We start from the raw sequence: 15,466 nt of genomic DNA on the forward strand, positions 1-15,466 counted from the left end.
ACAAAATGGAAAATAGCAAGTGCTGGCGAGGATGTAGAGAAATTGGAACCCTGGCGGATTACTAGCGGGAGTGTAAAATGGGGCCGTTGCTGAGAAAAACAGTTTGGCAGTTCCTCAAAAGTTAAACATAGAGTTACCACGTGATCCAGCAATTCCACTTGTGGGTATACACCCAAAAGAATTGAAAGGAGAGGCTCAGATAGATACTTTGTTCATAGCAGCTTTATTCACAACAGCTGAAAAGTGGAAACCCAACTATTCATCCGTGGAGGAGTAAACAAAATGGAGTATATTCACACAATGGAATACGATTCAGCCTCAAAAAGGAAGGAAATCCTGTCACATGCCACAACACGAGGGAAACTTGAGTACCTTATGCTAAACAAGCCAGTCCCTGGAGAGACAAACACCATGTGATTGCACTCGTATGACGTACCCAGAGGAGTCAGACTCGCAGAGACAGAAAATAGAAGAGGGATTGCCAGGAGCTGGGGGAGGAGAATTGGGAGTTAGCGTTTCAGGGGTGCAGAGTTTCAGTTCGGGAAGATGGAAAAGTTCCGGAGATGGATGGTGGCAATTGTTGCATAACATTATAAATGTACTTAAATGCCACTGGAGTTTACACTTAAAAATGGTTTAAATGATTAATTTTATCTATATTTTGCAATTATATACACATGTATGTATATATTATACATACATGTGTATTTATACATATATATGTCTGTGTGTATATATATACATTATACACACATATATGTCTGTGTATATATGTACTATATATACATTATACACATGTCTGTGTATATATACTATATATACTATATATGTATGTAAACTGTATATATGTGTATGTATACTGTATATATACTATATATACACATATATACATGTGTATACATTTAGATATACTTTTGTGTATATATACATATATATATATATGGTTTGATTTTATTCTTTTATAGGTTGCACGGTTTCATATCATTAGAATCCAGCTTGTGGCCACGGGAGTGCGTGTCCAAGGCCAGCAGAAGGCAGTGTGTTTGGAGGGCTAGAGTGCGAGGCGCTAAGGCTGCACTGTCAGCATGCCTGCAAGTGAGGAGGCACCATGAGGAACTATGAGGCCCTGGATGATGGGATGGAGGGTAGAGGAGCTGGAGCCTCAGAGATACTCGTGCTTGGGCAGGAGAGAGCTTTTGGTCTGCAAGTGGTAATGTACAGACCTTGGAGGAATGGAAAATTAGCAGCCTCTCCTGGAAGCGGTGAAAGGAAAGTGGGGTCCCCGGAGCGAGCCGGGCTCTGCCAGGGTGAGGAGGTGACGTGGGGCAGCAGAGCGTTCAGAGGCCCCAGAGAGGCTGCTCCCACCATCCAGGTGGGACATCTCCAAGAACTCCACATTGGTCTGGAGCCTGGACTCCCTCTCCTTGGCTCTGCCGATTTTCAATTTCATGCACTCCTTGCTGGGATGAGAATTTATGCCAAAGATCTGCTTCATGACTACTACCGAACACATTTCACAACGAGCGACCAAGAAGCAAACACAAAGCAACCTTGGCAGAGCCATCATCAATTCAAGATCAACATAGCCTGGCCTCAGAGCCCAGACACACCCCAGGGACAAGCCCTAACAATGCTTCTCCTCCTGGTCCAGAAGGTGTTAGAGAAGTCACTCCTGAAACCCACAGAGTGCAGCCCAGAAGTCAAGGGTAAGTCAGGACTGAAGAAACCCCTCGCCCAGGCATGCGTTAAATTAAATTGGGCAGAGCAGGAGGTCCTGTCTCTGCCAAACTCTGTCCACACAGGCTCTTGTTTTACTGGTGAACCCACACGCTACACCCTCTGATTCATCAGCTTGAATAATTAATCTATCCGTATGAACAATTAAGGCTCAGTTGAAACCTATCTATGAGAAATCCTGTAGTCATGTGGCTTGTTCATGCAGTGTGAGGAAGGAACCAGTAATTTTTTGACAAAGGTAGGTACGGTAGAAAACGCACACCCTGGTACCCAGTCCCACCAAGAGCTGTTGAGGCAGTAGCCATCTGCCACCTACTCATTTGCTCAATAACACAATTCCACCTCTTTATCATTCACAGGCCAGTCCTGGGCTATGTGGGGCTTCTGGCTTCCTGGATCCCAACTGCTGCAAAATCATCTAAATTCCACCTTTTTCAAGAAAAGCAAAGTTTGAGAGGGCTTTAATAAGGAGGAGGTGGACACTCAAAGTCCTTGGACAAAAGAGAAGACCTATTATGAGCCAGCCAACATGGCACTTCACACTCATTGTTTGTTCTTTACAATGCACTCTTTTATTTTTTTCTTTGACAGGGTCTCACACTGTCACCAAGGTTGGAGTGCAGTGTGCAGTGGTGCAATCATAGGCCTCTGCATCCTTGGCCTCCTGGGCTCAAGTAATCCTCCAGCCTCCTGAGTAGCTAGGACTACAATGTGTATCACTGCCCTTGGATACTTTTAAAAAACGTTTTATAGAGATGGGGGTCCCACTATGTTGCCCAGGTTGGTCTCAAACTTCTGGCCTCAAGCCATCCCCCAGCCTTGGCATCCCAAAATGCTGGGATTGCAGGCCTGAGCCACTGTGCCCAGCCTCACTCACTCCTCTTGACCAATATAGGGAAGCAGGTAGTAAACTGAAGTGTCGCCATGCTTGGGCCAGATTCCTTCCTGCCGCAGGGCCTTTGCACATGCTGTTCTCGCTCTGGCTGCTCTTCTCTATGTCCCACCCCTCACTTATCCTCCTTCCACATTTCAGCACTCAGTCAAGTCACTCACTCATGAAAGCCCCCGTGGACCTGCAGCCACATGGGTTTCTCCATGGTACACGACTTACCTGGTCACAATCCCTGTTGTAACTAACCACTGCATTGCATGTCATTCCAGCTAGAATGTAAACCCCCTCAGGGTCAGGACCCTCATCTGCCTTGTCTGTAACCCCAGAGCCCATGCAGAGTATCTGCCCTTCACCTGCTTGTGAGACCAGTGATTGAATGCAGGCAGAAGGAGAATTTAAATCCATGTCTCTCAGACTTAAAGCCCAAATCCTTTTAATCACACCAAATTCCAGCAGAAGGAAGACAGTGGGGGAGGGTGGACTTTGAGGTCATGATCACAGCTATCCAGTGGTTTTACAGAAACTAAAATCTCTGCACCTCCTTGAAAACTCCCAAAAGCTTCAAGCAGGAGACGGTATGGTAGGCCGGGGGCTTCCCTCACATGCTTGGCTTTCCATCAAGTCCGTTCATAGAGGAAGCTGGATTCTAACAAGTCCGCTTAGTCCTGAAGCTAAGCTTGTCATTTCATCACAGCTTTGCTAAGACAATTCAGGGTCCATATTCAACATTTTCAGGGTCGACTTCTGGGTAGGACCAGGCATTTTCCTTTATTGTGACACTGATCCTCCACCCTTCCTCTGCCCACAGGCTGAGTGCTGCAATCCTACCATCAGAGCCTGCTCTCTTGGTTTGAGATTTTGACCCCTAACAATGTTTTTAATACCCGGGGAAGAGACGACTCCTTGTACTATAATCAGGCGTTTATACCTCAAGGTCAACAAACAGTGCGACAGCAGATTCACTGAGTTAAAGGCAGCAAGGAGCTGGGCTGTGAAGTCATTCTGTGTGTGAGTGCCTATGTCTGCGGGACGAGGGGGCCAGGCAGCATCTCAGCTCCTCCAACAGGGACAGACAGCAGGGCCAACACCCACCAGGGAGGCTGAAATTCTACAGCATGCCCCAGGGCTTTTCTTCCACAAGTGTGAACAGTGATGCACAAAAGCTGGTTACTTTCAAAACAAACTCTGATCTTCAGCTGCTTTCTTCACCCTGTTTCTCTCCGTCCCGGTCCTACGGTACAGTCTTCAGATCCGTGCTGAGCGTTTTCATCTGAATTAGCCATGAAGAGATGAGAAAAGTCTTATTGAGTCTGAGCAATGACCCGTCCAGCTCACAGCACCACCAGAGAGCACAGGATGCCCACGGGAGGGCAGGGTCTGCTCCAACCTCAGAAACCAACAGGCCCTGGCTTTCCCTCTGAACCCAGTCATACACACGCAAGCTATGAATCACGCAAACCCTTCTTACACTCACTTATAAATACAAATTGGTATATACTAATATGAACAGCTTGCTTCATCTGTAAGGAAACAAATACAAGTTTTTCTAGACCAAACTCTAATATAGATTGCTCCAAAAATAGATCTCTAGTAACAGGCTCTATCTTCGGTGGGCCACGTATCCTAGACACTGTGCTAACAGATTTATATCCTTTATCTCATTTAATTCCCATAACGACCCGGACAAGTAGTTATTCTCTCTGTCTTCAGTTGAGTAAACTGAGGCTGAGAGGTCATGTGACTGGCTCAGAGTTACATGGCTGTTTAGTGGTTTAGCCAGGTTTGAACTTGGGTCAGTTTGATTCCAAAGACTGTACAATGACTGTGCTCTAGTGCCGCCTTTGTGACTTACCACAGCAGCTCTGACACTTATTAATGCGTAACTATAGGCCAGGTGCAGTGGCTCACGCCTGTAATCCCAGCACTTTGGGAGGGTGAGGTGGATCACCTGAGGTCAGGAGTTCAAGACCAGCCTGGCCAACATGGTGAAACTCCATCTCTACTAAAAACACAAAAAATTAGCCAGGCGCGGTAGCTCACGTTTATAATCGTAGAACTTTGGAAGGCCAAGGTGGGCAAATCACCTGAGGTTAGGAGTTCAAGACCAGCCTGGCCAGCACGGTAAAACCTTGTCTCTACTAAAAACACAAAAAAGGTGGGCATGGTGGTGGGCAACTGTAATCCCAGTTACTCAGGAGGCTGAGGCAGGAAAATCACTTGAACCCAGGAGGTGGCAGTTTCAGTGAGCTGAGATCACGCCACTGCACTCCAGCCTGGGTGACAAGAGTGAAACTTTGTCTCAAAAAATAATAATAATAATAAAGAAAAATTAATAAATAAGCACATAACTATAAGGGAACAATTACAGCAATAATTACTTCACTGCTGAAGTATAGTAACAACTACTAATAGCAAGCAAGTAACAAAAGAATGGCACTTGGACCTATCTGGATAAGAGAATCAGGGAAGGGAGTGAACGCAGTCAATCATGGTTGCCAAGAGCAGGCTTGACCACTTTGTGTATGAGAAGGAAAACAGCCAGGCTTGCTAAAGAATTGGGGGTACTCCCGCCAACCTACCAAGGAAACCATAATCTGGGCCCTGCTCAATGTCGGTTTTTCAGATTAATTATCAAGAAGATAATAAAGTCAACGAAAAACTCTAATCAAGCCTGTTAGATGCGCATGGTGGCAAGTGCCTGTAGTCCCAGCCACTCAGAAGACTGAGGTGGGAAGATCGCTTGAGCCAAGGAGGTTGAGGCTGCAGTGAACTGTGATGGCACCACTGCACTCCAGCCTGGGCCACAGAGAGACACTGTCTCTTAAAAAAAAAATTGTGAAAATATAACTTTGTAGAGATGTTCCAGTCAATTCATCTCCAAAACTGGCTTCTAGCTCACTGTAATAGAGCCAGCCACACGGAAAGGGTGGTGTGGGTTCTGAGATCTGTGTGTGTGTGTGTGTGTGTGTGCGCGTGTGTGTTACAGAGAGATGGGTAGAGGGGGAGAGACAGACAGAGAGAGAGAGAGAGAGAGAGAGAGAGAGAGGCAGAGAGAGAGAGAGAAGGGAGGTACAGGTTTGTAAACCCAACATATGAAGTCATGAATCCATCAGGAGCGCCGCTCCTGGTTATGCCACATTGTACCTGATGGATGACGGGGCAGTGGTTCTGGGGGCCATGGGCTTGGAGAGGGCACACACTCCAGCATGAAATATGGGAGCAGGATCCCTGGCAGAAGAAAGCCTGGGCATCAGGGCTCCACACAGAACAAGGTGGGTCCAGGCCAGGCTCTACCCATCAGGTGCCTGGGTGCTCCAGCAAAGCCAATCCGAAGTCCAGCCTCCCCATGGGCACAGGGCAGGGGCAGAGCAGAGCCAGGCCTGTGTGGCTTCCAGGGATCCAGACCACAGCCCACCTGCTCAGTGGGGGAGCTCCTGCCATCTGGCTGCTGCCCGTTGGATGAGCTGGGATCTTCCAAACCTCAACTGCCACCTTGCTTCTGATGAGCCCAGAAACCAAACACCCTGCCCTCTGCAGTCCCCAGGGGAGCACGGCAGGGCCCCCCCTTATCCTTGGGTGCTGGCCCCAAATGTGTTCCTTGAACACATAAGCCAGACCCAGAGAACCTGTCATGTACACTTCCTCATTCTTTCTTCTTTTCTTTCTGGTGAGCTGGAGGAGAAATTCCAGTGAAGGAGAAAAGCAAAGACCCTCTCATGGCCGCCCCGGGACTACTGAAAATCAAGCTGGGAAAGAATGAAGGGGTCATTTCCAGAGAAAATCCAGACTCCCTGGGGTACCCTGGGTGCTTCGGGAAAGGCGTTAGCCTGTTCCAGACACAATGACACACTCACTCAACGCGTGGTCGTTTCTCGCCTTCTGTGTGCAAGGCATCTTTTCAGAGTGGGAATGCTGGCACTGAACAGGACACACCAGGCTCTGATCTCATTTAATAAGATCCAAGGGCCCCTGAAGGAGTTCCTGGGACTTTAAGCTGCTCAACTCTTGTCTGGATGCCAATCACATGTCAAAGGAGTTTAGCTTAGAGAAAGAAGTTTCCAGGCCACATAACTCTAACTCTCAAATCGGAGTTGGAAGTGCGGAGCAGTCTCGGGGATAAACAGGCTGTGGATCCTGCCCCTGCAGCCAGGAGTGGATTTGAAGCTCAAACTCTCCGTGAGTTGATGCTATCTGCAGGCGAACCAGAGACTGAAATAGTCAGGGCCTCTTTCAACAGTGGTTAAGAAAATCTTCCAATGCCCCATCAGGTGGTTGGTCTTTGACGTACCTTCTCACTACCCTTGTTTTGCAGTAATTCCTTTTGTTTCTTTATTTTTCCTCCTTCCCTATCTGCTCCACCTTCTCCTCTTCCTTCTTGATACTGTGTTTTTGTGGGATTTCTTACATGTTAGCTGATGTCTATTCAGGACTGAGACAGCATCTTATGTGTCTCTGTATACACAGTGCCTTGTGCTGTGCTTGGAATGCAGTAGGTGCTCAGTAAAAGTCACTTCTCTTTCTCCTCCTCTTCCTGCCCTCTTTCAAGGGCTCTCCTTGGTTTCTCAGGCCTGCATGTGGATGACAACATCACGTCACAGAAACACTCATGCCTCAAGGGTTGCACAGTCACTGTCACCTCTCTGCCCACACTCTCAGAGGACTAATTTCATGGATTTTATTATAGACTTTTCTCCCCAAAATAGCAGGCTCCTGGGCTGACTCAGTCAAGTCAACTCCATTTATGAAATGAAAAATATAAATTGGATGAGAACAAGGGTCAAGAAGACTATTTTCGATGAGTCAAAATTTCTCCTCAGTCACCTAACTGTCCCAGCATGATTCTGAAGGCTGTGGCTTGGATGTGGTCTGTTTCCACTGAAACATGTTAGCAGCTGAAATCAGCAGAGATCAAACTTGTCCTGCCGGGTTGTGTGGAATGCCAGAGGGACACCTGGTCAGTGAAGGAAAGAAGACAGCTTTGGAAAATAAAAATCTGTTTTTAAAGCCAGAAAGTGAGGCCATTCCACATTCCGCATAGTCCTGCACCCAGTCCTCACGGCTCCATCACCATTATGAGTGGTCTCTCTACAGAAGGCAAGAGCTTCACTGTAAGGAAGCTCATATTCCAGAACTGAAACTGCTGTGATCAGCTGCTTCAAGGATCATCACCACTTCTAGCACAGTCCCTTGCTTTATCAATAAACGGACTAGAGTGGTAACCCAAAATACTTATGACAGAGAATGAAGATTAGGCCTCTGTGGCCCACCATGGATTGGTTGTAGTAATGACCCGGATTTGTTCATGCCTCCCTGTATCCATGCCCTTGGGTAGTGTCTTACCACATGGACACTGGACTTGACTTGCCTCAGCCAATGGGATAGTACAAATGGGATGCAGAGGCTTGAAAAGCACTTGTGCAAGGGCATTTGGTCTCTGACTGCTCTTGAACCATGAGTTGCCTTGTGAAAAAGCCTAGGCCAGCTAGATGGAGGCTGATTGATCCCATGGAGCAGAAAGAAGAAAACCACCCGGCTGAGCACTCCCACCCTAGCTGTTCCTCAACAAGCCCAGCCAAGATCAGCCCAGCCTGGCCCCAAAGAGCAGAACCACCCAGCTAATCCCAATCCATATTGCAGGCCCAAAGAACCAGGAGCTGAATAAACAGCTGTTTAGCCATCCACTTTGGAGCTTGTCTCATACAGTAAAAGCTAACTGATACAAGGGCTAATTTCTTTCATGTGACAATAGAAAGAACCACTACAAATCAATCAGGATCTCTATTCTGCAAATATATTCTCATGCATAAGAAATTTTTGCATATTCAGGTGTATCCTTTGCTTCTTATTTTGCAAAGGCAAAATATTTGAAGTCATCTCACTTTCCATCAATAGAGACTTAACTGTATTCACACATGCTGCTGATGGGAATGCAAACTGGTATGACTCCTGTGGAAATTTGCAACATCTACCAAATTATAATCTACCCTTGGACCCAGAAATCTACTTTGGAAGAATTGCCCTATAAATATACCCACACATGTATTGTGAAAAGGTCATTCACTGAAGAATTGTTTGTATAATCATGAATAAAACACTGGAGACAGCCCACATGTCTATCAACAGGGAACTGGTCAGGGCATGTCCATAAAGAACCATCGTACAGAAGACAACCAAGAATGAGGAAGCTCTTTAAGAACAGATAGGAAAGAGCCTTAGGATAGCTTAGGAAAAATAGCAAGGTATAGAGAAGTATACTTAAAATGCTAACTTTTACACTAAAAAGTATAGAGTGAGAATATATATTTTCCATGTATACTTATATTTGCATAAAAACTCTTGATGTATAAATAAGAAATTAATAAAAGTGGTTCCCTAGGTGGGGGCAGGGGTTCTGGGAAATGAGCAGACAACTGATAGGAGGGAGAAGGAGAAGTTTTACTACACACCTTTTTATTCCAATCATGTCTTTGCCACTCTCATCACTCCACTAAAATTGCTATTGTGAAGGTCGACAGTGACTTCCACTGTGTTCAAATCTGGCATTCTTTCCCTATCCTCATTGTATGTATAATAACTATCTCTTATGCACTGATCCTTGGCTGTTCCTTGAAACACTTTCTTCATTTGGCTTCCAAGACTTCTCATTCTCCTCACTTTTCTCATATTCCCTGGCCCTTCTCACTCTCCTTTTATTCTTATTTTACTTATTGATTCATAGGGGTTCTTTGAATAAGAAAGAGGAGTAGGAGCTCTTTGCACAGGAAGGAAATTAGCCCTTGTATCATTAGCCCTTGTATCAGTTAGCATTCGCTGCGTAACACAAGCTCACATGTACCTCACTCTGCTCTGCTGGTACCTCTTAATGTTGGGGAGCTCTGGGGCTCAGTCCTCAGAACTCTTTTTCTTTCTATACCTGCTCTTGTGGTGATCAAGTCCATTATCGTGGCTTTACCTATTTCCTCTTCTGTGATGATCCTCCCAAATCTCCACCTCCAGATCTGTTCTTTCTTCTTGGACCCAGTATTTTGGGAGGCTGAGGCAGGAGGGCTGCTTGAGCCCAAGGGTTCTAGATCAGCATGGACAACATAGCAAGACCCTGTCTTTATTAAATTTTTTAAAAAATTAGCCGAGTATGGCACACACCTGTAGTCCCAGCTACTTGAGAGGCTGAGGTGGGAGGATCACTTGGGTCCAGGAGGTCGAGGCTGCAGTGAGCCATGATCATGCCATTGCACTCCAGCCTAGGCGACAGAGGGAGATCCTGTCATTAAAAAATAAAATAAAATCATAATAAAAGGTTGCTATTTGTATGTTAGGTTCCAAAATTGACACTTAATTGATTAGAATAAATGATACATTCAAATTCTTTTTGAATAGAAAGAATAGATCTTGAATCTTGGCTGTAAGACCTGTCTAAATGTACTGAAGTGTCTAAGGAAGAATGTGTTAGAGGAAAGGCAATCAGCCACAGTAGCATTGCCGAAGCAAACTTGTTCATTGCCCATCAAGCACCATCTATCTGGTGGAGAGGAAATCTAGACCATCCTAACCAACTCTGAGTGTCTAATCCAGCAGTCAACCATAATAGTTCCATCCAAGAGGACACAGTTAGAGCATGGAAATATAAGTGCCCTGTCTTCCCACCATCACACTCTTCCTGGAGAAATGTTTCCCTGGTGAGCTGGGACTCTTTAAGGCTAGGAAGAGGGTCCTCCCTCCTAACACACTTCTGAATATTTCAGTCACACTATAGGCAAGGCCACTCTGACATGAGAGATACTATGGCTTAGACTTCCATGGGTGAATTTGTTCCTGTTGTCTCTTCATTCAACTCAGAGATTTCCAATACACTCATTGCCTATGTCAAGTTTTCACTTGTTCATAGGGAGAAAGAAAAAGCATGGTATAGTCACTTCTAAAAATTGCTTATTTATTGATTTTTTTTTTTTTTTTTTGGTGTGAAAGTGCCTTCTGGGAAAACTCCAAAGTCTTGGTACAATAATATTTCCAGTGGCATTAATGTAATTAATTCCGCCTATTACATTTTCTATATTAGCAGAGCCGGATTTAGATCATTATTTGACTTTTCCCACTTGTAGGGAGTAAATACTGTGGCAGGACATGATTTCTAAGTATTCTGATTTTGAGGTCAGTTATTTCTATTGTAAATATATACATGGGCAGCTATTTTGGTGTTTGGACATCTACCTCAAGACTGTTTAATATGAGTGTGCCCGCAGGAGACAAGTTTGCTCTCAAGGTTACTATCTGTAAGACCAAGAGCATCCCCTTGGCTTGTGGCAAATTCACCATCCTTGGCCACCTCCCACCACCCCATCCTCACCTCCACCCCCAAAACAGACAGGAGTGAATAACAGAAAGTATAATGCTTTGCCCAGAATAATAATAAAATTACACTTATTTAAGATATGATGTACTGCACATCAGCCAAGCCCTTTAGAAGCAAAACTCATCAAGTTTGAGCAGATCATCTATTTCCGAAGTGCTTCAGGTAGATAAGATAGATAGACAGATGAAGATACAGATATAGCTTCAAGACACGTTATTTTTGACCATAAATGCTAAATTATATAGACTCCAGAGGAATTCTTTTAGCTATTGTCTAAAAAGTGTATGCTTACATTTGTTTGGCATTTGCATGAAGAAATATTGGCAGGATATACCAGAAACTAATCAATTTTGAGGGGTAGAATAAGGACAGGAGGCAGAGTGATACTTTCTACAAAACCTTTCAAAGCTTTTTAATTTTTGGACCGCAGAAATATATCACCCACTCAAATTTTTAAAAGCAACATTTACATCTACACATAGCCTTGTTCACGTTGGAAGGCCTTTGGCATGAAGCATACGGGTGTGCCACGTTTGGTTTTCTCTGTGTTCCCGCAAAAGATAAAATCAAATCTCTCCATCAACCAGAGGTCCACAGGGATTGGTGTGTGTCATCACCATGGTTTCTGGTTTCTGTATTTGATGCTTTGACATCATGGGGTCTTGCTGACCCTGGACGGCCCCTCCAGGAATTAGCCAGTTCCTAGAGATGATAAAGGACCCATCTGCTAGTTTGCTTGGCACAGGCACACCAATCCATCCAGAGCCCACATCCAACCACCCTTACTGGCTTCCATACTCTGGGCCACCATCCATCTGCCCTAATCACCCCAGGACCAGGTACAAGACGACTAGGTACAGTCCCTCTTCTGCAGAGCCTGCTGAAATTATCAAACTGGCCAATCTTGAAGACTGCTTAGTCTGCCTCCCTATCTCCTCCCCACAGAAACCACAGTAAAGACTCTTGCTATGCCTTCCCCTGCTCCTTCTGCCTCCTGACCCACCCTGGTGCTTCTCACATGGTTCCCCAGGGCATATGTGCCCCCTCGACTTGGGATCTGCCTATATAGCAAACTATCTTTTCAATGGCAGCCGCCTCCTCATCTGTTGGCCTTGCCATCCTGAAAAATAATACAGTCTGCATTTTAAGTCCTTAGGCCTAGAAGAGAATACTGGTCTGCAGAAGGCACAGAGGACATGGGACAGAAATTTTAGTTGCAGTAAAAAGGCTTATCATTTGACAGAATGCTTCTAAAATGAAAGCCAAGAATGTGTTCTATCCCCAACAGGAGAAACTAGTGAAGGTTAGGACACATTTCTCAGGGCAGTTTGGCGGCCAACACCCCCGAGTGTACTTCTATTAATAAATGTTACAGCCATGAGAATTGTATGCTTACGAATGAGCCCACAGCCAGCTCCGTTACCAGGTAGCTTATGCTCGTGTGCCTCCCCACAATGAGGCAAGTGCTGGAGAGTGTCAGTTCTGGACGAATCATCACAAGCGGGCCTAGGCAATGTTTACATTGTGCATTTTTCACTTTAGGCAGGCCTCATACATGAAAACGAGCATTTATTACAAAACAGACGAAGAAGGGATGATTCCTCAGCCCATAAACAGTGTATGCCGAAAGCGCTTTCAGATGGGAAACTTAGGTGGCAACAGGAATTTGTTTGCATTGCCCACCGCTTCACAGGAGTCTCAAGTAGTGAGTGGAGTTGATGACAGCAGCCTTCACACAATTGTCAGTGACTAAGGGCGGTGTCCAAGCCACTGCAGCCAAGGCTCTCTTAGTTGCCAGAGCAGCACAAAGGGCCTGAGAGTGAATTAGGAGAGACGCCGGTCCCCAGAGGAATGTGCGGGCAAGAGTGAAAATTCACACATGACCCTCAACTGCTCTGGTATCGATTTCCTGGAATGACAGTTTAGAGGCTGAAAATTCACAATTCTTTCACTTGGTCAACTTTCTAATCTATTTTTGTTTATTTTTATGTATTTATTTATTTTTTGCCAATGCCTCAAAATTGGGATATTTCACAAAGAAGAGTCAGATTTCTAACTTTTACTGAAAAACTAGGAGATCTGGCCATACTGAGCCCATACTTGCAGGCAAAACCACCAGCTAAACTCAGCAGTGACAGCTGACCTCATTGCGCATGGACTGGGAACGGTAAAACTTCTTCAGTGAAGGCTGAGCAGGGGATGGGGTTGGGGAGCCAAACTGGAGTCTTGACAGAGGAACAAAGCCTGAGCAAAGAGGTGGCCAAAGCTGCATCAGTGACCAAATGGCTGGGGAGAAGCAGGTCTGTGAAACAGATGAGACGAGCCCGTGAATCAATCCTTGAAAGTCAGATGGCATTGACTGAACATGCTGATCAATTCTAACCTTAGCTACCAAACAGGAAGCCTCATCCTTGCACAGATCCAAATTTGATGCGTCAAGAAAAAAAAGGCAAATGGTCAGCCTCAGAGTGAGCCACCGACTAGCCTATTTGAAATCAAGATGGTTTAAACAACACAGCTGGAAGGCAGAGGGAACTGCAAAACCAAAGGGAAGTCCATGTGCTTTGCAGCTGGGCCATCAAAGAGATTTCCTGTGGCTGCCAAAGAGAAAAACGGAGGAAAAGAAAAAAACCCCAAGTCAACCCCCTTCTCCCTCCAAAATAAAACAAGCTGTGTGTCCATTTTTCAATCTGGGCAGATCGTTTCCCTGGGGTAAGAACATAACACACTTTCTCACTCACGGAATGTGACAGGAAGAGGGGGAGGGGCCAGGCCCGAGGAGTCAGTATTTGGTTTCCACCCTGTCCCAAGGCAGGGGACAAAAAGAACCATGCCTTTATACACAAACATCTTGGACAGACCAAAGTAGAGTCATAGATTTTATTTAATTAAAATAGATTAAAAACAGACTGTGTAAAAGAATTAGAATTCTCAATAATTTACTATTATTTACATTAGCAAATGTCGGTCGTTAGCAGACAGTGAGCAGAGAAGCCTGAAGAACAGGGATCCTCTCCTGCGGGCTGGGGAGCCCCCGCTTCCCTCTCGAGTCCCGTCCTTTCAAGTTCATTATGGCAGCTCCGTCAACAAGCACTCCGGGGAGGTGTGGCTGCAGCACCAGGACCTGCGCTGAAGGCCCAGAGACCTGGCAGGCCGGGAAGAAATTCCTTTCCTCTGGGAAGAACCACCAGCGCTCAGCCCAAGCTCACACGGGCATCTGGTCAGCAATGCCTTCCCCACCCTGTGGCTGACACCCACACTGTGCTGGGCCTTCTGCAAACACTCCTGGGGTTGACCCAAAGCCAGTTTCCAGAGAAAAGATAAAAAGCAAAAAAAAAAAAAAAAAAAAGCCACACATCCCAGTTCTCAGAGAAATCCTGGATTACTAAACATCCCCTGCCTGTGGTATCTGGAATGGGCGACTTGCCAAAATCTCCCTCAAGACGTTTTGTGCGTTTGCCGCGGGAGGGAACGGTGGGGAGTCAGGGTGGCCGGGGGGCGCTAGGCCACTTGACCAAGAGGGATGCACCTCCCAGGAAGCAGTAACAGTGAGAGCAAGCCCTGCAGGAACTGTCCCTGCCCCAGCAGTGTGCAGCCCTGTGGGCACCAAGCGGTGAGTGAAGACCCTCAGAACGCAGGCCCTGTGGCCTCCGGCCAGGACCTCAGCTTGCTGGAGATTCTGCGGTCAGCCTGGCCCACTAGGAGCCCCTGCTGCTCCACTTGCAGGACACCCAGGCCTCCTGGCGTCAGTGGGGCCCGGGACATCTGGGAGGTCCAGGGTTGGGGCAGCAGCTGTGACCATGGGGGCCAGCACAGCGGACAGCATCAGAGCTGGCAGTGAACAGCTGAGGTGGGGGAGGCCTGATAGAGAGGTTCAGTCCAAAATGTCTGTCTCGAAGGGCACCAGGTGGTAATACGACAGGTTGGTGACGTAGGCTGCTGGGTCATCCCCATCCTCCAACTCTGAGGGAAACTCACTGCCATTCTCAAATCTGAAATTAGAGAAAACAGAAGTGAGGGCTGGCTCATTGTTGGGATCAACACCAAACACGCGCCAGGCCCGTGAGCACGGCTTTCAATGCCCACTAGTAAGTGTGCAAAAAACCACGGCTACAAATTAACTGGTGAGCTGGCTCCTACTCTGAGACTGCCAGGGCTTCTGGTTTCCACTGCCTTGGAGACTGCTGTCTGTATTTGCTTAGACAATCCTTAGTGAGGCCTTCATCCATTCCTTCATTCATGGAGTGCTGATTTGCACCTCTTGTTCTGTGCCCAGCACCGCGTCAGGCTGTAGGATCAGCAGTGAACAAGGCAGGCAGGGTCCGTCCTCAGGGAAGAGGTGCCTGCCTCGTGCTGGGCCCTGGGGACAGCTCAGAGAGGAGTGGTCACGGGCTCCCAGCCTGACCACAGCCGAGATGGCACATGGACGCACAGGACGCTGCGGAGGGAACAGAAGGCTGGAGAAGAGCCGGAGGCGCGTGGAGGTC

At 46.5% G+C, this 15,466-nt stretch overlaps 1 protein-coding gene and 1 long non-coding RNA gene across 3 annotated transcripts in view; both read right to left on the reverse strand.

The window, feature by feature from the left end:
* Positions 1-952: 952 nt before the first annotated feature.
* LOC117086634 lies at positions 953-9,831 on the reverse strand. The gene is made up of 3 exons (XR_004438492.1): positions 9,773-9,831; positions 5,774-7,580; positions 953-3,899 (listed from the first exon to the last, which is right to left on the reverse strand). It is a non-coding gene; the product is annotated as an uncharacterized LOC117086634 (long non-coding RNA).
* A 4,014-nt stretch (positions 9,832-13,845) lies between these two features.
* PXDC1 (PX domain containing 1) overlaps positions 13,846-15,466 on the reverse strand; it is a 28,553-nt gene continuing 26,932 nt past the window's right edge. For both annotated transcript variants that reach the window (XM_033216077.1, XM_033216076.1), the window contains one exon: positions 13,846-14,971. In XM_033216077.1, coding sequence (XP_033071968.1) covers positions 14,805-14,971 — 167 coding nt within the window. In that variant the 3' untranslated portion in view covers positions 13,846-14,804. The remainder of the gene's footprint in view (positions 14,972-15,466) is intronic.

Source organism: Trachypithecus francoisi, unplaced genomic scaffold (genome assembly GCF_009764315.1).
Source record: "Trachypithecus francoisi isolate TF-2019V2 unplaced genomic scaffold, Tfra_2.0 Lachesis_group10, whole genome shotgun sequence".
Taxonomy (NCBI): Eukaryota; Metazoa; Chordata; class Mammalia; order Primates; family Cercopithecidae; genus Trachypithecus; species Trachypithecus francoisi.